The sequence below is a fragment of the Artibeus jamaicensis genome, unplaced genomic scaffold (assembly GCF_021234435.1).
Source record: "Artibeus jamaicensis isolate MK-2021 breed Jamaican fruit bat unplaced genomic scaffold, CSHL_Jam_final contig_484, whole genome shotgun sequence".
In the NCBI taxonomy this organism is placed as follows: Eukaryota; Metazoa; Chordata; class Mammalia; order Chiroptera; family Phyllostomidae; genus Artibeus; species Artibeus jamaicensis.
The window spans coordinates 5,999,094-6,025,743 of record NW_026521859.1 but is presented as its reverse complement, the minus strand read 5'-3'; the positions used below and the strand labels follow the sequence as shown (position 1 = coordinate 6,025,743).

Below are 26,650 nucleotides of genomic sequence, written 5' to 3'. Positions count from 1 at the left end.
TGTTTGGCTTGAATTACATGATGTTCTGGAATTTCTAGACCTTGTATTGAGAGAAATGAAAGTCGTTTTTATAATGGCAGGAATCAGGAAGGCAATGTTGGTCAATAAATTAGTGCTTGGGAACTTTTATAAATCTGGAAGTTAGATTCATATTTCTCATTATGAACAATTTATTTTAATTTCATAAGAAGAAGATAATTTCCAATTGACTGGAAAATTTTATCACTTGAATAATTACTATTTGTTTGAAACCAATCCTTGTGTTATTGCTAAACTATCTGTACTTTTGAAAGTCCTTAAAAGGTTTGGAAAGCAGTCCTGCAAGGAGGTGCGCACTCATTTGCTGGCGTGTTTTGTAAAAAGGGTGACTAAATGGCTTTTATGTTTCAGCTTTGATCAAATTGCTCTACCCATAACCACATGGCCATCTTCAGCCCTCCTGACTGCTTTGCTGTTTAAAACCAAACTGGAGATAGAAATTTCATTGGACATCTCTGAAGGACAGTAGTGCTGTTTGCCAAGTATTTCCAGGTCTCACTTTACCAGTACACAGTAGGGCTACATCCCTGGGCCTCCTGTGAGTCTGATTGATACTGAACGAGAGGTCTGACGGGGGCCAATATTTGGCCCACCTAGGGATGCCAAAAACTGCTACAGAACAGGGGTCCCTCCCAAGGACAGAATGCTAATATCTAGTGGGCTCTTCTGTCCACCACCAATTGGAAAGACATCTCTCAATGCCAGAGATTTGTGAAAAGGAAACAAAATGTTTATTTAATGCTATTTAGGCTTAATGCCTCCACTAAAATAGCAAAGTCCTTTAGGGTATACACCTACACCCACACAGCGCTCCCTTCTCCCACTGTCCCAACTCCGGGTACCGTAAATCAGGAAAAGAGCACACGTCTGTGTTTCAGGCCGCTGGCACCGTCAGCTGTGTCACTGTGCAGGATCTCGAGTTAATCCAAAGTACTGTGGTACCCTCTCATGGTCCACTGGCACGAGTTCTTTGTACCCAGTTCCAGTCAAAGTCTCTCTTGCTTTCAGGCCCCGCGGCCAAAGGGGGTACCCCAAAGCCGCGTGGGCCTCTTCTACCAAAGCTGCAGGGGTCAGCACTCCATCAAAAGCGTGTGGCTTTCTTCTTCACCTGGCTGCAGGGATCTCCATTCTGGCAAAGCTGCGTGGTACTCTTTCACTCTGCTGAGACCGCGTGGCTTTCTCTTTCATCTAGCTGCAGGGGTCTGCACTCTGGCCAAAACCGCATGGTTCCCCCCCCTCTTCACCTCAGCAAGAGGGGGGTCTTAGCTGAGACTGTGTGGCTCTCTCTTTCACCTGGCTGCAGGGGTGTGCCCTGTCACCCAAACTGCATGGTTCTCTCTTCACCTGGCCAAGAGGGGACTCTTATTCTGCTGAAACCGCATGGCCCTCTTTCATCTGGCTACAGGGGTCCCCATTCTGGCAAAGCTGAGTGGTACTCTTTCACTCTTCTGAAAACCCCATTGCTCACCCTTCTGCCTGGCTCAAAGCTTGGCCACAGCTATTTAACATATCCATGAAACCAGTTAAAGGTTATAGATATGTTAAATAATCATTCCAGAGGTTAGCTGCAAAACTGTTGTTATGCAAAACAGCTCTCAATGGCCCTGCTCCATTTGTTTCTTTCCCCTGGGGGGGGGGGTGAGGACGTCTTAATTATTTCCTAAACACCCTGAGCTCTGGACCCCATCCCAATTCCTTTTCTGGGCGCCCCCTCTTGGCTGTGCCCTGTTACATGATCATTAAGTTCAGGTAGACTGATAAAAGGACTGGTATCCAAGAATGTTGTGGTACCCGTGGAAATGTCCATCTCGAATAAAGTCACATATAAAGAAGTTGTGGAAGGTAAATATTTCCATTTTAATTTCTAAAATAACAATGAGAATCTTTTTATATAGTAGTTTAAACAGACATATAACACATACAAAAACAATAATAGTAATATCTACAAGGATATTTTTCCTGTTTCGCAAATGAGGAAACTAACGTCCTAGGAGCTAAATTAATTTTACTCAAGGTTTAAAATAATCTAAGATCAAAAACACCTTTAAAAGTCCTCTTATTTCTCCTCTGTTTCCTATCTTTGGGAAGCCTGTCGAAGCAGATTGACCAATGGTACCTCAGGCAAGGGTTTAATCTCCAAAATATATAAAGAACTCACACAACTCCACTCCAAGAAGACAAACAATCCAATTAAAAAATGGGCAAAGGACCTGAACAGGCACTTCCCCAAGGAGGGTATTTAGTCTCCTTTCCTTTCCATATGACTTAACTGTCTTCAAAGCAGATTCAATATTTCTCTTGCCACCTGCCTTCCCACTCGCACCCACAACCCTGCCTCCGAAACCAAATCTACCCCCTGTCCCTCTACATGCCCAGAGTCCATGCAGAGTTGTGAGTGACTGAGCCTATGCAGGCACGGAGCTGCTGGCCCAGTAGTGAGAGCTGATCCAGTCCAGCAGGGCCTGGATGGCCTCAGGCTCTTGCAGAGGATGTCCAACAGCTTGTAGTCTTAATCTTGTCAAGGTTGTCCGAGAAGCCAAGCTCTTGCAGGTCAAGGGTAGATCAAAGGGTTGGTAGGTCAAAGGGTCAGGAGATCCACTTCTTTAAAGCCTAGTCACCAAATGTTAGCCTCAACTTTTCCTCAGGAAACACTTTCACACTCAGAGTTAAGGTGTTGCTCCAGGCAAAAAGAGAAAGTCTCCTAAGAAGCGTAACTGTCTCTCTTCATCCCAGCCTTCCTTCTCCTGGAGCTCGATTCTCAGTCTAGGACGTGGAATATCTCTGAGAAACAGGGAAACCTAGGCAAAATGGTTGAAGCACTGGTCAGCAGAAAGAATGACGGCTGGCATTTACTGATCATTTAATTTGAACCAGGCACTACTCTACAAGTTTTTAATGCATTAGCTCATTGAATCCTGAAACTATCCTGGGAGGTGTGTACTCTTAATAGCCCCAGTTTGCAAATGAGGAAATAGAGGCATGGGGGCATTTTGTGATTGCCCCCCAAGGTCACGCAGTAGGAAGGTTATTTTCCCAGGTTTTTTGGTCAGTGCCCTAGCCTTCCCCCCAAACTGCTTCCTGAACCCTGAAGTCAGTGCTCAGGGCCTGCTCTCCCTCCTCCGCTGCTCCCTGAGCTTGGTCTCTACAAAGGCTGCAGCTCTGCATTTACAACTTCACACAGAGAACAGTGTTGCTTCTCTCTGGGTACTTGTCAAACAGTGTTATTTTTCACGGTGTAATAAAGAGTGGAAACCTTCAGGTGACTTTCTGGCATAACAAATATGTGGAAGAGATTTTAAGGGAACGGAGCCATAAACCTGAGATCGCTCTAGGTGAAACTGGCTCTGTTTGGGTTCTATGAAAGGCCCGCCCTTCATATGACCAGCAGAGGGCGCAATGTACCTGTGGCTTCATCATAAAAATGGGGTTCCCCACCTGACCCTGCCTCCCCAAATGGGGTCTTTCAATGAGAATCTATACCTGAATCTACACCTCCTTTTTAAAGTTCTAATATAAAAAACCCAAATGTCAGGATGATTGATTTATGATAATAATCCAGTGTTTTCCTCTGGTTTCCCAGCACCCCACATGTGCCAGTCAATGTATGTAACAGAGCCCTCCTGACTCTCCCTCCCCCTCTCTGGGACACCAGCACATCAGGCTGTACTATCTGTTAACACAGGAAGTCCCTTTAGGATCCTTTAGTTCCATGAGATTTGCCTTTGCTTTGTCTCATTGCTGAATATATGAGCCATGACTCAGAAAGGAAAGGAATGTAAAAGAGGATGTGCCTGTTGCCAGGTGGTGCTCAAAAACAAAACCTGAGACCCATCTATATCCATGCAGGAAACCATAAAACTTTCCAAGACAAAACCATATCACGATTGATCATTCCTACCCGCATTTCTCTATTCCCTTTTGTCTCTCAGGCCCCTGGCTGCCATTTTGTGACTTCTCCCCTGACTGCCTAATATCTGTTTCCCCCTAATTTCCCCTGTGTAGAAAGGTCTCAGAGGTTGGCTATCAGCAAACAGCTAATTTGCTGCAATTCCACCCATACCCCCTGAGGAATGATTAGGGGTGGGAGGGCAACTTCATTAGGGAAAGGCAGACTTGTTCTGTAATTTAAATCAATTAAGTCTTCCCTCTGACAACTGGCCTATTATAATTGCCACCACTCCCTGCCAAGATGGAATTAGGTGTGTGAGCGCTGTAGACAGCAAGGTGTATCCTGTAGCAGTGCAGGTGTGATGAGAGCATCCTCTTACTGCAGATAGAAAAAAAGTGTTTAAGAGCTCGTCCTGTAAATTGAGATGACGTAGGTTTTGAAAGAAGATGTGTGCATTTCCATGTACCAGCTGGGAAATAAAGAAGTTTCTGATCTCTGAAAGCTATGTCCACCTATTCCCTCCCCACTTGCCCCAGTGTCACAGAGAGGAGGAAAGAGCATGCTCAGAAGGGTCGCTGAGTGGTCTGTCACAACTTGCAAGTGAAGCTTCTCCTTGGGTTTTTAATACTTACATCTCATCCTCAACGATTCATTAACTTAGATCCATTGGTTGGGCTCAACGATGCATTCTATATAGGAACAAAAATAACAGTGATCTCAATGAACAATTGCACTGACAAAAATGCACATATATTATTTATGTAAATGCCTGCCTAGAGACAAACATGTAAAAATAAAGACACAAGGAGAAAGACCTAGACTGACACAGCTACACAGAATTAAATTATCATGTTTCACTGAAGCTAACATCAGAAGCTCAATACTATTTTTATATTCCAGCACAGAAGAAAAAGAAAAAAAAACAACTTGCTAATTAAACTATAACAAGCCATTGATTGGATGATACATTTTAATTTCAGAGATGTTAAAAGGTGAAGAAAATGGCTGCCATTGAGTTGGTGAACTATGTTAAAAGTCACACTTAATCCTAGATAACCATTAATGCTGATTCCCAATGTGTCCAGAAAGTTTTTTATTTGTTTTTAAGGGAGTAGTTCTTATTTAGAAACTGTTAGTTGAGTAAATCACTTCTTTCTAATTAACATAGCAATAGTAGCAATTTTCCTTGGTATCTAGAGAGATGACAAAGGTCACCTTCAAGATCCATAAGCACACAGATGCTCCAGTCCAACAGAGTATAGTTTCCTGAACCAGTCCTGCAGGCAGAATGTTAATTCTCACGGTGAGCTGGGTGGCTTTGGGCAGATCCCAAGTACTTTGAGCCTTGCTTTCCTTGCCCATGAAATGAGTGAGGTACACCAGTATCTCACTTATCATTCATTTCTCATTTCTGCCCACTAGCATTTTATGAATCTGTGGTCCTGGGTCCACATTACCCATATCAGTAGTACAAATGTCAGGTTGAAATACGTCGAATGTGTAAAATTCTCTTCGGGGGTGTATTCTGCTCACTGTAACTGTTAGCAGGATACTACACTATTTGTTGAATGGAGAAATGAATGAATGAAGGTAGGCCCTGATAATTCTCTTTGCTAACAAATCCTGAGTGCTGAGCTATCATATTTTTCTGCGTGACTCTTCTGAGAATGCTGACCCTCTAGTGTTGAGACTGAAAGGCAGCAGCTTACCTCTGCTACTCTTGGATGCCCCTTCAGTGAAGCCATCTTCATCCTCAAAGCATCTCTTATCTGAAGAAGCAATGACAGTGTAGAAATGACAACAGCCCCAATGCCCAGACCCCTGTCCTGAAACTGTGAAAAGCAGTAACACTGGCAGAAGCAGCACCCAGTGGCTCAGCACAGTGCTTGGCAAGTAGAAATGCTTAAATAAGTATTGAGGTGTAGTTGTAACAAGGTTTACAATTGCGGTTATAGTTTCTATTCTTTTCACCAGCTATACTCATATGCAGCCTCCTGTTGACTTGATGACGTGCAGGAAATGAGAGAATAGAGCTCTTTTCTTCCCCCTCACAGCTGATACCCTGAACCACCCCTACAAACCCAACTCCCATGGACAAAGCTCTCTGATCAAACCTGCTTCATCCTCCTGCTTCCCCCGGCCATCGTGGAAATCATGTACAATGAGTGAACAAATTCAAATTACCTTGTGATCCATAATGGTTCCAAATAGCAAGATGAAGAATCCCTGTGGCAAAATTCAGCAGAAGTATGAGAGACAGTGGTGCAGGCAACATCTCAGCTGTTACATTAATATCACTCTGGTAGATATCTTCTAGGACCATTATCAGACATTAGAAATTTTAATTTCTACTGATGCAAATAAATGCATTGATGGACGGTCTGTTTCCTTGAGTGCACCTCAGAAAAGAGGATCGCTTTTGTGTCTGTGCACCGCAGTTATTCATACTTACTAAATGGCTACAGATGCAGGATAGAGTTTTCCATCTTATTAAATTTGGGTATTTTCTTCCCAAATATTGAGATAGTTGTTCTCACTCATGATAATAATAAGACATGGCATGGGATCTTGTAGCTCAAAGTCACAATCATGGAAGGTGTCTTGAGAAAGTAAAATGTATTCTAGACTAATTTCACACTAGACTTTTGGGGTTGGTGGGAGAAGTTTCTGCATAAAAGAGAACTCCCAAAACTGATAAAGTCAGAGTCTCCTCGAGTTAATGTACTTAGTTGCTTACGAAGTTCCAGTAATTAGAAGGCAATCTTTTCAAAAGCTGGGAATTGAGATTCGAGAAAATTCTGGATCCTGACATGAGAATGGAAGGAAGCCTGGGTTTCTACAGACAGTTTTATGGTGAAGAAACACTGATTAGAAGACTGAAATTTTAACATGTGAGTCACAATTGTTTTAGTATTTTATTCCTATTAAGAAAGGAGGAAAATAAATGATCTGAACAAAACCACGGAGCCTTCTGAAGATTAACTGAGTTGCAATGTAAAAATAGGATGAGATCATTAGCGACCTAAGTAACTGGTGAAAATCTGTCTTCTCTCAAGAGTGGGGAGATTTACATGAGCCCAAAAACCTTTGGTTTAAAAAATATATATAACAAAAAAACTAAAGGCAACGTTTTCTCTTTAAAGTAATGCAAGGAAAAGAGTGAAATAAGTGTTCACCATAGCTATTAAAGAATTATGAGTAAGACGTATAACGTATCTAAGTTGGCAATTGTTTGAAGCTCGTTTTATATTTTGTACCACATTTTTAAATAGAGTGATAATGGCATGTTAACAAGAATATTTTTCTGCTTTGTTGTGCAGTTATATTTATTTTATATAAATACCAGTTCATTTTTTTTTTTGCTTCAGAGAAGGGGATAATAAATACTTCACGTTTTGCAGATCACACAGCCTCTGTTACTCGTACCCCAGGTTTGCCACTGGAGCTCAGAACAGCCAGAGGCAAAGTGTAAAGGAATGAGCATGGCTGTATTTCAAGAAAACTATTTACAAAAACAGTCAGCAGGCCATAGTTTGCCAACCCTTCATTAAAAACATAATTAAGACTATAAACTTGCCAAATTGTCTGTTACCCATGGGTACGGAAAGCAGTGTGGCTAATGGCAGTTTATCAAATGCACAAGCTTAGCAGCCAAGATGGAGTCTCACAGCTCTGAGAGGGATAATGGTGCCAATCAGGTGTGTTAAAGAAAAATGACACTAGAGGTCATATTAGATCCATCTTTTTATCTTATAGGTGAGAAGGTTGAGGCCCAGAGAAAAGTGATTTTCTTGGGATCGGGTGACATGTGGTAAGATTTATTTCTACGTATAACAACCTACAATTGCATCACAGGGAAGAGAGGCATGACAAGGCCTGACCGGCTAACACCCAAACAGAATGCACACCATAGAAAAGGACTCATTGCACCGAGCTTTCTAACCACTTGAGAAAGGATAAAAATTGGTGCTTGCTTTGAGGCATGACTTCTGAGTGTAGCCTCACACCTCCTTGACCAAAGACTAGCTAGTCCTTAAAAAGTGCAGGTTGACTTCTTCTTACATTGAAACTTTAGGAGGAAAATAAGTGGATCAATGGGGAGAGAAGTGGGGATCAGTTAAATACAACTTAATAATCAATACTGTGAGAGATACCACATCTAAATGTCCCTAAGTTATGGAGGAAATATTTTGTATTTTATACTTTAAAATCAGAGCTATTTTTGTTGGAAAACCAGAGTAACAAATTATAAAATAATAATGTCATGCATAAAATATTCATTAATAATGTTCATTAATAAAATAAGTCTCCCTCTTGGAACTTACCTGGAAAGCATTGAGCAAGGCAAAGATTATGTGGAATATCAACGATGTGCCTTCTATGAGAGTGGCTATTCCAAAACCCCAGGTCAGTCCCAGCAGTGGGGTAAGGATGGCAACATTTTTACTGATCCTCCGAATTATGGCCACATCCTGAGACTTGGAACTGCCAATAAAGGGCCTCTGAGTGTTGACAGCAACAACCAAAACCACAAGTAGGTTCACAGCCACAATGACCAAGGCCGGGATGGCAAATGCTAAAAGGGCTTTGGTGTTGTCCCAGTTCAGCCAACAGGCATCATGTCTCACGTAGCCTTTCTCTGGCACAGTGATAGCAACTGTGGTAACGGCGATGATCAGCGGGAACCCATAGCCAATGACAAAGCCAATGGCCATCATGCGGGACTTCATCATCCTATGAAAAACGACCAATATTCCATAGATGATGAGCAGTGCTTTGAAGAACATCCAGAAAAACAGAGAGAGGTAGAAAAAGTGGCTAAAAAATGTCATTGCAACACACCACTTGTGGTCCTGGGCCTTTTTGCTGAAGTTAGAGGATATAATGAACCACACATTAGCAGTCAGGAGTGACACGGCTATGTTCACAATGCATACATGACGCATGTATGATATCTCTGTGACAACAACCCGGGACCACACCATGGCTTCAATGAACAGGCAAAGAATCAAGCTGAGGATGGAGACGCTGAGCCCGATGCAGGTGATGTAGTCCAGGATTTTGTTATCTATAGATTTGGGGGACATTAGGATGGAGAAAGACATCACTGCGCTGGTGTAGTTACACCGGCACTTCACTTTGTTCCTGGTATCTGACGTCGTTTCACACACGTTCTCGTCCCATCTCCTTTTCCTGGAGTGCCAGCCCACACACTGAGCCCTGGCACTCTGGGATTTATTGATCTTCTCAAACGTGAGTAAGATTTGCTTTAATCTTTCTGGTAAAACCACCGAAAGGACCAGACCATTTGCTGGCCTGGGAAGACTCACATTTTGCAAGTGGGCTTCTTTCAGAACAGCCCCCAAGGTGGGGAAAGCTATGCTGATGGCTTGGACTGTATTTGGTGGCAGCTTCCACAGCTCGTGCTTCGGAATTTCTATCATTCCTAAGATATCCTCCGTTGTATTGTTAATGTGCCTGGAGAATCTGAAACTTTTCTCCGAGGTATTGTGGTTGAGGTGAAACCCTTTTGTCTGAATGAAGGGCTCATCCACAATGTTCTCAGACTCATTTTTGATGTGGAGTTGCCGAGCGAACAAATTCACTGACTGCAGCAAATCGGAGCTGGCATTCTTGTCAGGGATGAAAGCCCAATTTGAAATGGCTGCTGTATCGAGGATGTGGTTGGCCACTATGCCATAGCTCTGCAATGGAGAAAAATGGGTATTATACTAAAAATTTACACTTTATTTTACAAAGTTGGTTTCTAAAGCCTGAAATTTGTGAGTCTAATGACCTAATCTTATTTGACATATTTCTCTCCAAATTTCCTATCCATTGCATTTCATGCTAGTAAGCCTGCAGGGAAAAAAAGTAGAAGAATTCTAAAAATAAAAATAAAATAAAATGTATCATTGATAAAATTTATCTGTTTTATTATGTGCCTAGCATTTCTAAAATGCAGTATGTATAGCCCAAGTTACCCATGAAATAATATGACCTATTTAATAATGGGGGTTGAGAGTAGATTCTCTAACTTAAGGTTGAGAAATACCATATCCCTATGTATTCCATTCTTATAAAGAGTGCCAATATTCATGAACACATTAAAAGCTCTAATAAGTCCTACCACAAGGAAACCTGTTTAACTCAAAGTCCCTCCACCTGCCATGCTATGGATCTCTCTATTAAAAATGAACTCTGTTAACATTTCCCAGGACAATTATGTTCTACAGAAGAAAACTTTGGAAACACTAGAGTGAACATGAGCTTGCTCACTGCCATCACTACATGACATTTTTCTGAAAACATTAATTCTGTCCAAAAATGTGTAAAAACAATGTTTTAACTTCTTGACAACTTCCATAAACCAGAATGAATCAATGTGAAAAACTGAAGTGAAATGTCTGTATTGTTGTTACACTTCTTGTGGTGGAGAGAGTTTTTATCCTGAAAAATATATCTGAAAGTGTTAAAGTGCAAGAATTCAGGGAAAATAAGGGTCAGTTTTTAATGGCATTAACAAAGAACACCTACCTTCATTTTCTCTTGGGTAACATTATCAGACAAGTCTGTAGAAATATTTTTTAATATCTCCACAATAAATGCAATATTTCCAGACGTGACTTCCGAGGATTTCACAACGTTGACGATGCAGGCATAGTCCTGTACACAGTTCTTGCGGATTCCTTGCACCACACTCTCTATGGGCTCTGGGGCCCGGAAGTCAAGGATGCGCAGTGGTATAGAGGGTGCTGCGATGGAAAGGCGTGATGCACCATTTAAGTCCTGTTTTTTAACAAAAAAATGTTGTTTTATTAAAAAATGATTAAGCAACTAACATGTATCAGACTAAATGAGTTAAAGGTACAAATGATTCACACGGAGAAGTCAGACAGAGAAGCCAATGGTTCTAGAAAGTGGCTTTGGTGCTGAGAAGGGCAGAGAGGGTGAGGTGAGGTTGCACACAGGCAGGAGATGCTATCAGAATTCCTGCCGAAGTCAGCATTCTGACTTTAATGATTGGAATTTGCTTTTAGGACTGTGACTTTAACTCCGACATTAGAGGAAGGCAATTTTCTCCAGAAATGTGGTGAAATTCTAGAAATAAAACTTCCCTAATTACTATTTTTTTAAGAGGAGCCATATGAAATTTCAGGGGAGGGTGTGGTGGTAGGGGTTGGCAGGTACAAGGAACACAAAGGAAGGGCAATTTCAAAAAGCTGCGTTCACTAATTAGAAGAAATTATTTGCTCATTTCCTCATCCTTTTATCCAGTGTCACCCAGAATGTGACTTTGGATAAGTCAATAATTCACTACATTTAATTCACTTTTGAATGTCACTATCTATGCTAAGCGACAGAGACTCCGCAGCAACCCCTTCATGAAATCACTGCTGGAGTTTAAGGTGAGATCCATGTGCTTCTATAGGATTGGACAGTAGGTAGGTGGACATAGTGCTTAAGTTAAAGGACATAAGATAGGGTATTTTAATTTGAACTCAGGTTTATTGTATTCATTGGACTTCTTTTCCTTTGGGTCAAACACTTCTCCTTTCTTTTGGTCAAGTGATTGAAAGTATTAGAACAAAATTGAAAATAACTTTGATTCTAGAAGCATTTAGTTGATTAGAAGCATTTAGTTGATTAGAAGTATGCAAGTCCATCTTTAGAGCTAAAACTTTAACCTACAAGCATTTACCATTATGTAAATGAGTCTCAGTTCTGTTTTTGAGAAAAGGTTCTGAAATGGAGAAGAAGACAGTGGGGACAGAGGAGAGAATCTGAGTTTGGGTAAGAAAGGAAGGAGAGACCAATTCAATCCACTCTAGAATTTCTTAAGTCCTGATCTGAGACTTGTCACACTGAAGAGAACAAACACACTGAGAATGTCTCTACCACCTCCTGAAGGACTGGCTCCTGTAGCCAGCAGTACACAAAGGCATCACCTTAAAGAGCATTTCCACAGAAAGGCTGGTACACGTTTCAGTTGACTTTTGCCACTTGTTTTGATTACACGTAAATCCTATTTCTCCATGAAAGGGCTGAGTACAAGGTTCGCTGCAGTTGAATGGACTGAAGCAAGGTCCATGACATTTCTCTGAAAAGGAAGAAAGAGGGAGAGAAAAATCTAATTAGCAGTTCTACACTTTGATGGGGGGGGGATCAAACTCATACTGGGGGGGGGGGTTGGGTTGCTTCTGGAGGAGGTGACATCGCCCTGGGTTCTCAGCAGTAAGAAAGGTCTGCTAGGCAGAGTGAATGGCACAGGGAAAGAAGGGATCACTGTCCTTTAGAAAGGCTTGTTCAGAGAGAGCATCAGAGTGGCAAGAGATGAGGAGGGGCAGCAAAGCAGAACTTGACTTCCGGTCAAGTTTTGAAGGACCTTGAATGCTGTGCTCATATGGGGGTTACCAGAAGACAAGCTTAAATTTGTTTTTGAAAAATAATTAACAGCAACATAGATCAGGGGTCTGTAAAATTTTCTGTAAAGGATGGGACAAATGGCAAGTAAAATACAGGAAGCTCAGTTAAATGTTAATTTTGTTTTAGATATAGTCAATTCTCATTATTTGCAGTAGTTATTTTCTATGAATTTGCCACCACAAACACTGAATCAGCAGACTAACCATTGCTCCTGGGTTAGTTTCTGGGAGCTTCTGCTTGCAACATTTTTGTCAACAAATAAGTATTAATCTATGTTTGGTTTATGTGAGTTTCTATTTAAAGTCACCTTCTATAATGTATATTGTTGATTTGTTGACATTGAACTTATGGTCAATAACACTCACTCATGATAGCATATAAATAAAGCTTATCTAACACAAATATTTTCTCCATAAGGTACATCACAGTTCTGTTAGGAATACTAGATTGCACTTCAGCCCTAAACTTGGGGGCCATATTAAACAGCAAGATCATCAACAGAAAAGTAAAACACATGGCACTACACAGCCCACAAAATGAATGCTTGTGTATAGTAATGGCCAGAGCAAGAAGGCAGAGCACCATCTTTAGTCTCAGCTGGGAACTGCACAATGGCCAACTCAATCTTTTTGCTGTTCTGTGAAAGTCTTTGAATAATCAAGAAAGCTGAGAGTGTTGATTGGAGATAAGAAATACATTCCAAAGAGTAGGAGAATTTGCAAATACAGCATCCACAAATAATGAGGATCAACTGAGGATGTTCAAATGAACAGTGAACAATGTTTTAGGGTATCTATGGCCCATGCATTATTACTCATTGTTTTTCCTGAAATTTAAATTTAATTAGGCATCCTATTTTTTAATGTGTTAATATGACTACACTAGCCAGAGAGTAAATATTTTTAACACTGTGGGTCATACAGTCTCTGTAGCAACTACTCAACTCTGCTTTTGTAGCATGAAAACAGTCAAAATCAATATATAAATAACTGGGAATGTCTGCGTTCTGATACAAGTTTATTGACAAAATCTGATGACAGGCTTAACTCGGTCCATCAGTAGAGTGGATTGACTTGAGATAGGGTGCCCAGGAATGAGGCTGTTGAAGGATTCCTACGAAGAATTGCCCTAGGATAATGACAAAGGAATGAAAAGAAGTAAATGATGCTGAGAGCTATTCAAGTGTTGACATCAATAAGGTGTGGACCAGCCCTGGCTGGTGTAGCTCAGTGGATTGAGCGTGGGCCTGCGAACCAGACAATCGCGGTTCGCTTCCCAGTCAGGGCACATACTGGGGGGTTGCAGGCTGGTTCCCTGCAGGCCAGTTCCCGGCAGGGGACACAGGAAAGGCAACCATACATTGATGTTTCTCTCCCTCTCTCCTTCCCTTCCCCTCCAAAGATAAATAAATAAAATCTTAAAGAAAATAAATAAATAATAAATAAATAAATAAGGTGTGGACCATTTCATTTGGCTGTGAGTTAAGGAATGCATCCATATATATGGCTTGGGTAGCTTTGTAGATGACTCAACTCACAGAGAAAGGAAACAAGTGGCTTTTCATCTTTGCTTGCCATTTATCCAGTGTATTAATTTAGCAAGTTATTTAAGTTAAGTGCTTCTCAATTTGTTCATCCATAACATTTGGAAAGGCACCATGATGTTATTACAAACAATGAATGAGATAGCATCTTGTGTAGCACGTAGGCCATAAATGCTCCGTGAAGTTATCTTCCTTTCTCTCCTCTTTCTTTTACTCAGTTCTATATCTAAATAGATTGATTGGCCACCAAAATTATACTTGGCCATGACTGTGCAGAATCTAGTCATTTCTATTATTTGGGTGAGAATCACATAACTTCACTCTCTTTCAAACAACAATTACTTCCATAGTTTGCCTTTTGCTTCCCAAGGATAACCAATCCAAGCAAAACAATATCTTTGTGATGCCATTTCAGCATACCCCCAGCACTAAAGCATTACATATGTGTAAGCAACCTCAAAATATCTTTGAATGAAGGAATGGATGAATTCTGTTCTCATCCTCTTCTGCCTCTTATTAGCTTGTTAATTCAGATTTCCCTTATGGGTTTTAAAATAAAGACTTGTCCTAGTGTGACTTAGTGGATTGAGTGCTGGCCTGTGAATTGAAAGGTCATCAGTTCAATTTGCAGTCGGGGCACATGCCTGGATTGCTGGCCAGGTCCCCAGCTGTGGGGGTGTGAGAGACAACTGATCTATGTTTCACACATTGATATTTCCCTCCTTCTCTTACTATCTCCCTTACCCTCTTTCTAAAAATAAATAAAATCTTAACAAAAATAAACAGTTAGCTACTATTCTATAACGTGAATATTTGCCAACTTACTCTGTTAACTATGCTATGGATAATGGCACAATTGTACAAAAATCTATCAATACTGGAAAACCTTGAGAACTTGAGATTTTTATTTTATTGGAATTCTTGTAGTCTGGGGACATGCTTGCCATGTCTCCAGATGGAAGCAGACTCTTCTGTAGCCACATACCTTGTATCTTTCTAGTCTTGGGTTTCTCTTCAAAATGCTGATGTTTATCTCCATCCTGTAAAACATAAATCCCCAAAAGTCCTCTTTACCGTGGAACTCTCCTCTCTCATCTGAATTTGGAGTGTCCATGTGGATATGAAGATAAAATGTGTTCAGGACTGGGAAGAAAAATGCAGCAGGTTCATGTGCTGATGATATTGTAGGAACTTGCTGAAGGAAACATGGATACGAGCATAGGCGGAGAACACACTGCCCTCCAGGCAGGTCTAGAACCTGGACAGTGGTTACTTGAGCTGTGAAGATCAGGTTAGTGAGTTGGGTGGATCTTTTGGAAAGTTTAAGTACCCAGAGAGAACACAGGGACAATTATAGCAATTAAAACCCCTAAAGCTCTTCTCTAATTCTCTTACCTGTAATTGTGCAATATCGCAAATATATTCCACCAGATATTATATATTCTTAGAAAAGAATAAATAAGCCAATACTAGAAATAAGCATTAGGTTGCAATAATAGAACCACAAACTCTTTTATAGCTATAAAAGACTATAAAGATTATCTAAAAGAAAAAAAGCACTTCTTATTATAAATAAGGAAATTAAAACAGAAAAGTAAAGCAATTTGTGTAACTAATAAGAATCAAAGTTAAGGTCTGACCCTAAACTACTTACCTGCCAGGATAGTACAGTCACACAGTTCAATCGATGACAGGCCATGTGTACGACAGTGGTCTATTACACAGCCTGGGTGTGTAGCAGGCTCTACCACCTAGGTTTGTGTAAGCGCACTCCATGATGTTCACACAATGGTGTAAATCACATCACGATGCATGTCTGTCATGAAGAGGCTCATGACTGTACCTCTCCTCTCAGTAGCTGCCTCTGTACGTTCTCTGTAGTCTTCCACTTGATTTTTCCTCTGTGTTGTTGCACCCTGTTGCACCTTGCAACTAAACTGTTGCAAGTCCCAGCCACCTCTCAACATTTCTTTGTTCCCGTCTTTAGAAAACTACTATCAGCAAGAGTAAAATGGCAATCATTGGAAAATTTCTTTAACATGACATGTTATTTATCATAAATCTAGCCATCTAGGGGAACTGCCAGTTTTCTCATAGGGCCACATAAGAATGGATCAAACTTACTTTTGTGTGGAACTTGGCTCTATAGTGAGAACATTCTGTGGCCAGAAATAACATTAAACAGCAAATCATGGTTGGCAGGGGCTTCATTTTCACACATTAGGATCTTCGCCTACAATAGAGAATGAAGGTGGATCCAGATGAGGGTGAGAATGTCACACAAATAATACAATACTAAACAGACTAAAGACTAGCTAACCACGTAGTCACTCCACGGGGTACTCCAAAATGTGTATACTAAACAATCTACCCCAGGGAAGGACACCAACATCTACATTCAAGCCAGCTAAGATGTAAAACAAACAAACAAAAAAAACCCCAGACTATTAGCTGTTGACATGTTTACAAACAGTAGACAAGAATGATGGAAGTACCAGGGAGATTGTATATTCACCAAAGCATCATTTCCTATTTAATCCATAGTTTCTTTAATGGTGAGTTTACTATCCTTTAATAGTGTTTTTACTATTCAATATCTTTTTAAATTGTAAAATTCATTCAAAATTTTTATTTACCAATCACTATTCTAAGTATTTTTGTTTCATTAAACTCATTTAAGCATATGATACAGGACACTATTACTGTCTTCATTTTATCAGTGGAGAAACTAAGGGATAATGACTTGAGAAACTATAAGCCAAACAATGAGATAAAGAAAAATGGTGGAGCCAAGAGTTCAACCCATATAGTCTGCATGGAGATCAGTTCTTAATCTCTATAGCAGGGTCTCTCAATGATGGCACTATTGACATTTGTGGCTGGATAATTCTTCACTGTTGTTTGTCCCGTGACTTACAGGTTGTTTAACAACACCTCTGGCATCTACCCACTGGTTGCCAGAGCAGCTCCCTCTTCAGTTGTGATGGCCAAAAATGTCTCCAGACATTGCCACCTGTGCCTGGATGAGAATCATTCTCCTACAGTATACTGTTGTTCTAGACATATGTAGTTAAGTAAGTTAAAATGAAATGAATATGGACTATTGTTTGCTATTAGACAAGCACTAAGACTCCTTATTAAATTAGTAAGCTACTATAAAGAGAAACTAGAGGCCCTGGACAATAACTCTGTATTCTTTTGCCACATCTCTGTTTTTTGTCTTCTGGATAGTTTCACCTTTCAAAGCCTGATCTACAAGAAATTATCTTTACAACAGTTGACATTTATAAATGTGATCAGGATCATTATCAGCACACCTTTCTTTTAGGATAGAAGCAATGAAGACCCCTTATTGGGAAGAAATTCCCTTAGAATGACTTTCCTGGTAGTGCAGGCACAGTTAAAGTATCATGAGTTTTAGGATCAGCAAGAGCTATATTGTAATCTAATCCCCGCTGTTGATGAACTAGTTGACCCTTGCTGAGCTTATTTTCACATTTATTTCATAAAGTACAGGATGATCATTCATTTTATCAATGAATATTTATTAAGTGCCTTGTATTTGCCAAGAAATATATCAGATACTGGGATTACATACATAAAAACTACTGTCCTTTTTATAAAGGGAACGCAGTAGGGGATACAAGAAAGCCAAACTGATCGTGAGAACAGAGGTCATGTGCATATCATACCTACTGAGCAAGGCCTGACAGCCCAGCCTACAGGATACAGAAATTTCCTTGTGGCCGAATGGAGATAAACTGACTCCGCTCTCTCCAGGCTCACACGGCAAGCAGTGGCCCTGGAACAGATGAAGCTCACTGATCTGGGGTCAAACTTTTCCTGGCTGGATCAAGACTAAGATGGGGTTTCATGACTCCAGTGGCCTTCAGTTGCGATGATGAGACACAGACACTTAGAGGGAGGTTTCCAAATGGTCTTTGAGTTTAAATTGCCTTTGAATTCCTAACCATTGAACATGGGGGAAAGTATTTTGATTTATACCACAGTCTTGTAGAGCAAGTCTGAGCAGGGGAAAGTGAACGCGGCAGGATGAAGAGCTAAGTGTGGTAATCGATTTGCATAGGTGTCGGAATATGTGTACAGAATCCATGATCTTATAGTGTGGGTGGAAAGAAGTTCTCATGCTCGCAGCATATTGGTGGATGGGCACACTAAGCAATTTGCAATGATAATGTCATTTAGATAAATTTTTAACTTATGATTATGAAAAGGACCAGAAAAACCAGTATAGGCTGTCTTAAATGTACCCATGTGTTTCACCTATATACCAAATGTTTTATTATGACACAATGGGAACAGATCATACATGGTGATTCAGTGTGTATAGACGAATGTATGTGTGTGTATATATATACATATATGTGTACGTATCTATATATAAACTGAAAAATATGTATTCTTTATATTTTAGAACCTTTTTTATAAAAGTACTTATCCTTTCTACCTACAAGAAATAACAGACACTATGATATGTCATGATTTTTATCTTATGTTACATTCTGTTTTGTCTGACATTCTCTTAAAGATTGGTTACCACCACTAAATTGAATTAAAAAAAGTAAATTGAATTCTTAACCCTATGCATTATGACCTGCAAGTAGAAAAGCGTAATTAATATAGACTATAAGATTCAGTACTTATCAAATTGAAAATTGTTTACTTTTTGCATGAAAGCAGTCATTTTTATTCTTTCTCTTTTGTTTGGCTTACAGTTCTGTTGAAACCTCTTTGTTATATCAGGGAGAAAAGATACCTGCATTTAGGACCAAATAATTGGACTGATGCTGAGGACACATGAGATTCTCACCTGTCTGGAGAAGACAGTTTGAAACGCACAGTTCAGTGGGTGAGTGCCTGCTATCTAAGGTTCATAGAAGCACCACACTTACTATTTAAGTTTCCAGTATAGGAATTTCACTTATGCTAACCTTCCTGGAAGAAAGTTAGGCATTTGGCATAGTGATGTCATGGGCTGTGGTGTGAATTATGGAGTCCGTGAATGTTTCCTACCCCAGCCAGCATTGGGGTCTCTGACTGAGCAGCTCCTGAAAGCATTCAAGTAGAGGGTCCAATAGTCATGGCATTTTACGTAGATCATTATGCTCTCCATGGAATATTATGAAATAATAGTGCATTTCACAGATTCATATAAATTTAAAAATTTACTAGCAGAAATATATATGCAATATAAATCATCAGCATGGGCATAAAAACATAAACTTTGAATTGAGTGTAATTGGTTATTTGGAGGGTTTTGGTTAATTAATTTTAATCAGTTTGCTACTTGATCATTCATGCTCTTGTAGTCTGCTATAAGTAACCCTCATACCATTTGGTGTAATAACTATATGGTAAATTTCTTTCAGTTGTTATAAATGTGTGTGGGGAAGGGGTGGAGAATGCCCACGATGCTACCCAGGAGGAGTTGTAATCTTCTTTTTGCCCATTTTATTGGCATGTATGGGCCAGATGGATAAATGTTTTCAGTCCAGCCCCAGCTGGTCTGTTTCTCTGCCCACCCGAAACTGTGAAATGGGAGCCCTCCCTTCAGAATCAGACCCTGGCTGAGGCCAAAAGCCAGAGTGCTCTGCAGAGTGGAGAATGACAAGTGTCTAAGGACTCTGAGAATGGAGGCATTTTAAAAATAAAAAGAAGCATTGCTGGCATAATTCAAATCGGAGGTTGACATTTTATAGAACAGAATGAAGGTAGCACACTTTCTTAGGTGTATTGCTGATAAAGATATAGTGATTAAAGTGAACTTCCAGTTTGGCATCGTTCCAAACTGAAAAACATCTGCAAATACAAATAAAGTACCTCTCCAATACCTGGCATAGTGTCTGCATGTAGTAAGTTATCTCTTGAAATAATGAGAAAAAGAAAAGAACAAAAACACAAAATCTAAAGACATTGAATTAAATGTGACTGGAAGAGTGTGGGTTTTCCAGAAGAACATGAGCAAAGCACTCTAGACAGTGCCATCGTAAGAGGCTTTCAGACATGATTCTAATGGAGTCCACCTTTGCCACCTGAGCGGTGTGCCAGCAGCTCCTAGCGAAGAGGGGCTGGAATCAGCATCAGATCCTTCCCCACGTGGGGACACCAAAGCTGTCCTGTCTACGTTATGCTCAAATTACCTTTATACCATTTATGGACTTCTGGTTCTACAGTGCATTAGATTTATCTAAAAATCATATGTGTTTGTGAAATCCCTATTTCCATAAATCCTTGGGCTTGGTGTCTGGGAAACACTGTTTGAAAGAACCATCACTGGGTATTTAAATCAAAATCCTAGGGTCTCTTTTTTATGGATCCCTCAATGTTACATTCATAAAATAAACTTTGATCATTAAAAACCAATTAGTCAATCAAGACCCTAGTACCCAGTGGGGTAAATAAAAGCAGTAAACAGTAATCTTGACAGAATAGTGCTGTAATAGACATAGTTACGCCTGAGACCCACCATTTGTTTGCCAACAGTTTGTAGCAGGCACCAAACTAAAAGAAATGAAAAATGGAAGAAAAACTCTGAGGACAGCGTTATATACTGACTTAAACATTCTATCAATGCAGCAAGTCCGCCTGCTTTACTCTTAGTAGGAAAACAACACAGAGTTTTATCCATTCTATTTAGCCAAGATATCATGTCCTGCAGTGGGTTTCTGTGGAACACTGGTCTCACAAAAGTCTCAGGGGTTCCAAAGTCAGATCAGTTTGGGAAATAATGTGTACCACCACCACAACTGCCACCTCTCACAAACGCATGCATAGCAAAAGTTCTGGGGATTATTCAGTAAAATGACTGATTGACCCAGATTTTACTTCATTTACTTGATCACCAGAAGTGCTCTGGGAGGATTAAAGGCTGCTGCTCAAGGACAAGGTGTTGTCTGTTAACCTGCTGAGCATCTACCCCATGCCAGTCCCCGTGCCGCTACTATCAGAGGAGTTCCGTGAAGTTACTCTCTCTGGCCCTAAAGTCACCCATTACAGAGTAATAGCCCTGGCCTTAGTCAATCCTGATCGGCAGTGGACAGGTCTCCTTTAACTTGTACAGTGAGTTAAAATTACCCCGAAACATGCTGCTCAGGGTGGAGAGGTGAGGGACAGCAGGCATGGGTGGAATGGCAGTGAGAAGTTGGGAATGGTCACCAGGGAAAGGAAGGGGACTCAGAAATGGAGAACAAATCAGAAGATAAAACAAGATGCAAAATAACTCCTGCCGGAGACCATGCAATTTCACATTTGGAGAGTTATGTGGCATTTACAGAGAAGCTCCCTCCAGTTTGTGTGCTAGTCAGTCACCAGTAAAGGCAACTCTGCATCTTGTTCCCAAAGTGTCCAAAGGGCAACATTTCAGAGATAAAAGCAACAAGGAACCTGGAATGGCAGCTTCTCAGCACCTATAAAAATAATGTCGTGAATTTCTCTCCCCTGCTTCCACAACCTGCCTCTGTCTGTGCATCCTTGTAAAAGTGTGATTGCCCACTATCATCCATTTTTGTTTCTCATTGAATAATAAACAGCATTCTAGGCTGCTGAATGAAAGCCAGGCTCTCTGCTCTAACAGAGAGAAAGTAGTATTTGCTGTCCTCAGAGCCTTAAAGGAAAATATAACTAGATCCAATAGTTCGAGAAGAAATGTGTCTCGGGATCTACCTCCCACACCAGTGCTGTGACTCTAAGCTATAATGATAAGAGGTTGACAGAACATGAGACTTAGTACCAGGCTAATTTCTTCTTAGCCCCAGAGCCTAAGAGAAATTGGGCTGCACCTAGTAGGATAGGCGAAAAATTTTAAAAGAATAAAATAATAAATCATATTACCATCAGTCAGGATGTGAATATGGAGGGAAGTTTTTCTGTCCCTGGCACCCCAGCAGAGTGTAAGGTACATAAAAGACACTTGGTACACAATTGTAGACAAACAAAAGAATGAATGAATGACCCTTGCAGAGAGCAATGTCAGCTTGGAAAGATTTTGTTTTAGAATCACAAGGCAGCCTGTCTGTCTCAGAGGGGCAGGTGTGAGCATATTTGTGACTCCAAGTAATTTTGGAATGTGGCAATGTAGGTAGAAATGCCCCCAGCCTAAAGACATCCTTTGTGTTGGACCTGGAGCGTTATGTTAAAATGGATTGTAAGGTCCTGTCGAGGTTTAGCAAGACATAATGTCATGCCAGATGAGCGATGTCAGCCAGGAGTATGGCGGTGCAAGATCTCTGATTTGTCCCCTCTTCCTTGTACTTAGAGCTGAGTTTCTGAATGAATTGGAATTCAAAGATACAATTTGCCTCTGTTGGTTGTGGAGCTGATTTCTGATGGAGTTGTAGGGAATGACTCACACAGCCTCAGGCACTCCGCCTGTCTGAACAGGCTGAGTGAGAGCTGGCATCTGGACTCCCAAAGAAAATTTTAAAAAGATACAGCCTGGGAACTGTAACTGCACTCAGGGAGGAAGGAGCACCTCCAAAGGTGTGGTCTCCCAACATTCTTCATGCAAAACGACACCCTAAGGTGAGCTGCGTGGAAATTCCTATAGACTAAGTAGACACTTTCCCAAAGTGTTTCTCTCCATCCAACTTCACCCCAAGGTGACAGGGAGGGCATATTCTCAGTGGTTTGCCAATCTTTTAGGTGGCATCTCACCTCACACTCCTTGGCCAGTCCCACTGGTGGGAAGGACCAGTTCTGGAAGGTTACGTGGGGAACGAGGAACTTAGAGTTGGGTGGCCCACATTTCGGGGTGTGTGTATGTGCTTTGTTCCCCACAGCCCAATTTCATAACTGCACGCCCCACTATTCCACTAGTGTAATTAGAACTCTGATTATATAGTCAGAGGGCTAGTGAGTTAGTGTTTCTTGGCCTCAATCACACAGTGTATGCAGTCACTCTTACCAGTTCTCCCTTGCCATGGATGAGCTGTTTCATAAAGAAGAGCCTTGGGGGGAAAGAAAGATAAAAAAGATCTATTAGCATCAGAAACATCTCATCCTTGGCTATTTTAGATGGCTCCCAGCCAATCTCTTTGTCGCTCAATATCTTTTCTGAGAATTGGAGTGTGGATTCAGATGCTGACAAGTTTGGGGAATCACGCAATTTCACAGTTGGAAGGCTTTCAGCATCTTAACCAACTATGTGGATACTGAGATGACTTTAAAGAAATTGACCCGCTGAGCAACTGATCTGCTCCATGAAGAAAGCTCACTGGCATGCTGACAGTTAAAAAGAAATTGCACCTTGTGATGCAACATTTCTGCACTCCTACAATTGTCCTCAGATTATAAGAAACACAAACATCAAGTGCTGTCCTAGTGGTCACTCGAAATGAGAGGAGATGCTTTTGCAAAAAGGATTTAGCAACTTCTAACTGGAAGAAATGTTTCCTTATAAGTTGATATAAAGACAGCTTTGTCAGCCCACTAGGAGAAAAAACTAGTAAATAATGATTTATTGCCCTGGCCAGGTTGTTCAATAGGTTGGAGCATCGCCCCATATACCAGAAGGTTGCGGATTTGATCCCTTATCAGGGCACATAGTAGGTTGTGGGTTTTATCCCCAGTCAGTTCACATACAGAGAGCAACCAATCGATGTTTTTCTCACATCAATGTCTCTCTTTCTCTCTCCCAAACCCACTCTCCCTCCATCTCTCTCCTTCTCTCTCCTCCTTCCTCTCTCTCTCTAAGGTCAGCAAACATGTCCTCTCTTGGGTGAAGGCTTAAAGGAAAAAAAAGTCTCATTAAAAAATTCTAGGCCTGTGGTGTAGTAGGGATTCGGGGGGTTGGCTGTTCAGAGTCCAGCAGGGGAGGAGATGATGTTTCTCTCCCTCTCTCCTTCTCCCTTCCTCTCTCCTTCCCCTTCCCCTCTAAAGATATTTCTTTAAATTTACTTTACATTCAACCTAAAGGAAGGGGATCAAAAGCTACTTTGCTCATCCATTTATCAAGCAAGAGGACAACTAGAGAAGAGACAGCCTAATTGCCTGACAGGGTGTCTTGCATTTTCACTCCTAGGAGTGAGCAGTGTAGAGCCTGATGAATGGCTTTTTAAAGACAAACGAATGTGAAGAAGACAGCGAATAATCCAAACTTGAGCCTGCCAATTTCTAAATAATATTGGGAAAGGTTCCTACCCAGTCGGATGTTTCAGAAAACACCATCCTAAGTCACACAGTTCCCCCATTCTCAATATGTGCAAAAGCAACCCTGTCTTCAGGAGGCAAAAGGTGTCGGCGCGGCATCTGTACTCACAGCATCCAGGAGACAGAGCAGCCCAGCAGGAAGGTCAGCGCTGAGCTTCCCACCACCGGGCCCCACCATCACGGGTGTCCACCCGGGCACCTCCCGTGGGTAACTGTGACCCTTCAGCGGCAGTGATCCTTCTTCTCCATTTTTTGGAAGGGGAAACCTGGGAGGCCCCGAGCAAACCAGCTGTGCGTTGCGAGAGGCCAGCCTGAGAACTGTAAAACTGCCCAGGGTTTCGAGGCTTGTGTAAGGCTGTGATTCACCCTGTGATGCGTCTGTCAAGTCAAGCACGCCTGAGAGAAATTACAGGTTTCTCTCGTCTGAAGTGTATCCATTTAAATGAGTCACTTGTTTGTCCTTTCATTTCTCACCTTGATCTCAGGTGATCACATGAGACTCTGTGTTGCCTCTGTTGCGCTGGTGCAGTTGGGATGTGGGGGATAAAATGCAAGATTGTGCCCCTGTCCTGATGATTTTAAGAGGCTATCAAGTTTTTGTTTGTACTGATGTTGGACTTGGGAAAATGGCTAGGGAATTGATCAGTAAATCCTGATCTAATCCCTACTTCAGCACCAGAGAGATTTTTGTTTTAATTTTTAGTTATTGGGCCACATTGTTCTTACTGAGTCTCTAAGTGGGGCCATGGCCATAGGGAATTCAGCCCAGAAGGCACCATCTCCACTTGCAGCATAGGTCCCATGACCCGACAGGGTAGCAGTTTGGGTTGTCCTCACCACCAAATAGCCCCACATACCCCCACCCTAGTGTCTTCTATTCATGTATATTCTTGGCCCCAAAACATGAAGCAAACCTCCATTTAAGTATCACCAGGGGGAATGTTGACAATAAAGGAGAATAAGGGAAAGCAATTTTGTTATGTCTTCTGCAGTAAGGAAGATCAAGAAGGTACTGCTTGTGGAAATAGGTCAGTTCCATTGAGGTTGTTAGTGAAGTGCCAGGTCATTCGGCAACTGGAAAAGTCAGTATCATCAAACCTTTGGTTGTGTAATTAAAGAATTTTATTAAACATAGAAGACTCCTTGCAACTGTAATAGCATAATCAATAAAATACAATTTTTACAAAAGAGGACACCTTGCTCTGCACTTTGGGCTTACAAAATTGAGTGCACAGTAACAAACGTGAGTTATCCTGTCTCCAGAAGTTTACGGTCTTGTCTGGGAAATGCATGCACACAGAAAGACAAAAGTTCAACAATGTAACAATAAACACAAAATGTGAAGCGAATGACACAGATTATAAATATTAAAGGAAATCAGGTGGGGAGAACCAGCACTTCCCGTTGGACTAATCGGGAAAGGCTCTGCAGGGAAGGAAAAGAGTGAAGCAGAGCTCAGATAGAAGCTGCCCTGAGTAGAACCCGTGGCAGACACTCTTTCCTGGGCAGGGACCACATTTTACAACCCTGGTGACATTGAGGGAAAGGTCCATTCAATGGCAAGCTCAGCAGATTTTGCTGGATGACACCCATTGTGTTGAATCAAATGCTTAACTCTCATTTACAAGTCACTGGACTGACTCCCAGGAGAGTGTCTACATCCAAACTCATTGTTTAGCTGTGTGTTTGCTTGTGTGTGTGCATAATTCACAGGTACTCTAATATTTTAGAGTACTGAAAGATGCTAACATTTTAATGGGCAAATAGTGTTTGCCAAGCACTGTTCTATTATTTACCTATAATTATTCATTTAATCTTTACAACAACCCTAGGAGGTAGGCTCTAATTTGCTTAAATTATAAATGAAGAAATTAAAATCTAAGAAATTTAAATAACTGCCAAAGTTCACCACGTATTAAGTGTTCTAACCATGCATCTGCCGTAGATGCTGTTAGCACCATTGTTTCCTTGAGCCACCTGACCAAGTCACTTCCTGCGTGAGGTGTGAACAGGACATGGAACGTGTCTTCACCTGCAGGTCTTCCACAGTCCCTAACCTGTGCAAGTTTATTGACATCTTTCAGGATGGGGCGGATGGAGTTGTGGGCTGCAGGAGACAGGAAACAGCTTGTTCAAGGGATTCCCAAATAATTCCAGAGTATCTCTCTCAGCATTCATGGGCCTTTCTTAGTTAATAATAATCCCCAGGGAGATGTTTTCCCTGCCATCCTACTGGAGGAGAGCGTGGTTCCATGCCAGGTGTGACTGCTCAATGCACAACGCATATGAGAGCTCGCTCTCTCTCTCTCCCAACCCTCTCTCTTGTGCTCAGAGTTCCCATCTGTAAAATGAGACAGTGGGACCCAGTATTTTCTAAAGTTCCAGGTTTATAATACTATAACTATTTGACTTCATGAGATTCCCTCCTCATTTCAATATATTACTCCGTGTAAGTGACATTTCTTTGCACTTGAAATCTCTGTATTGAGAAGCCAGCGTTGTGCCTGTCCCATTTCTTTCGCCTGAAGAGACCCTACCGACATACTGGGAAATGTCAAGCTCAAACCACTGTCTGACTTCATCTG

At 41.2% G+C, this 26,650-nt stretch overlaps 1 protein-coding gene across 1 annotated transcript; it reads right to left on the bottom strand.

Annotated features, from left to right (window-relative positions):
* Window positions 1-2,104: 2,104 nt before the first annotated feature.
* On the bottom strand, window positions 2,105-24,360 carry ADGRF4 (adhesion G protein-coupled receptor F4). Its single transcript, XM_037140845.2, has 11 exons — window positions 24,175-24,360; window positions 22,822-22,864; window positions 16,023-16,131; window positions 14,884-14,938; window positions 11,878-12,029; window positions 10,466-10,717; window positions 8,254-9,633; window positions 6,113-6,154; window positions 5,638-5,697; window positions 4,561-4,617; window positions 2,105-2,837 (listed from the first exon to the last, which is right to left on the bottom strand). The coding sequence occupies exons 3-10, from the start codon at window positions 16,107-16,109 to the stop codon at window positions 4,570-4,572; spliced, it is 2,076 nt and encodes a 691-aa protein (XP_036996740.2). The 5' UTR covers window positions 16,110-16,131; window positions 22,822-22,864; window positions 24,175-24,360; the 3' UTR covers window positions 2,105-2,837; window positions 4,561-4,569.
* Between the last annotated feature and the right edge of the window lie 2,290 nt (window positions 24,361-26,650).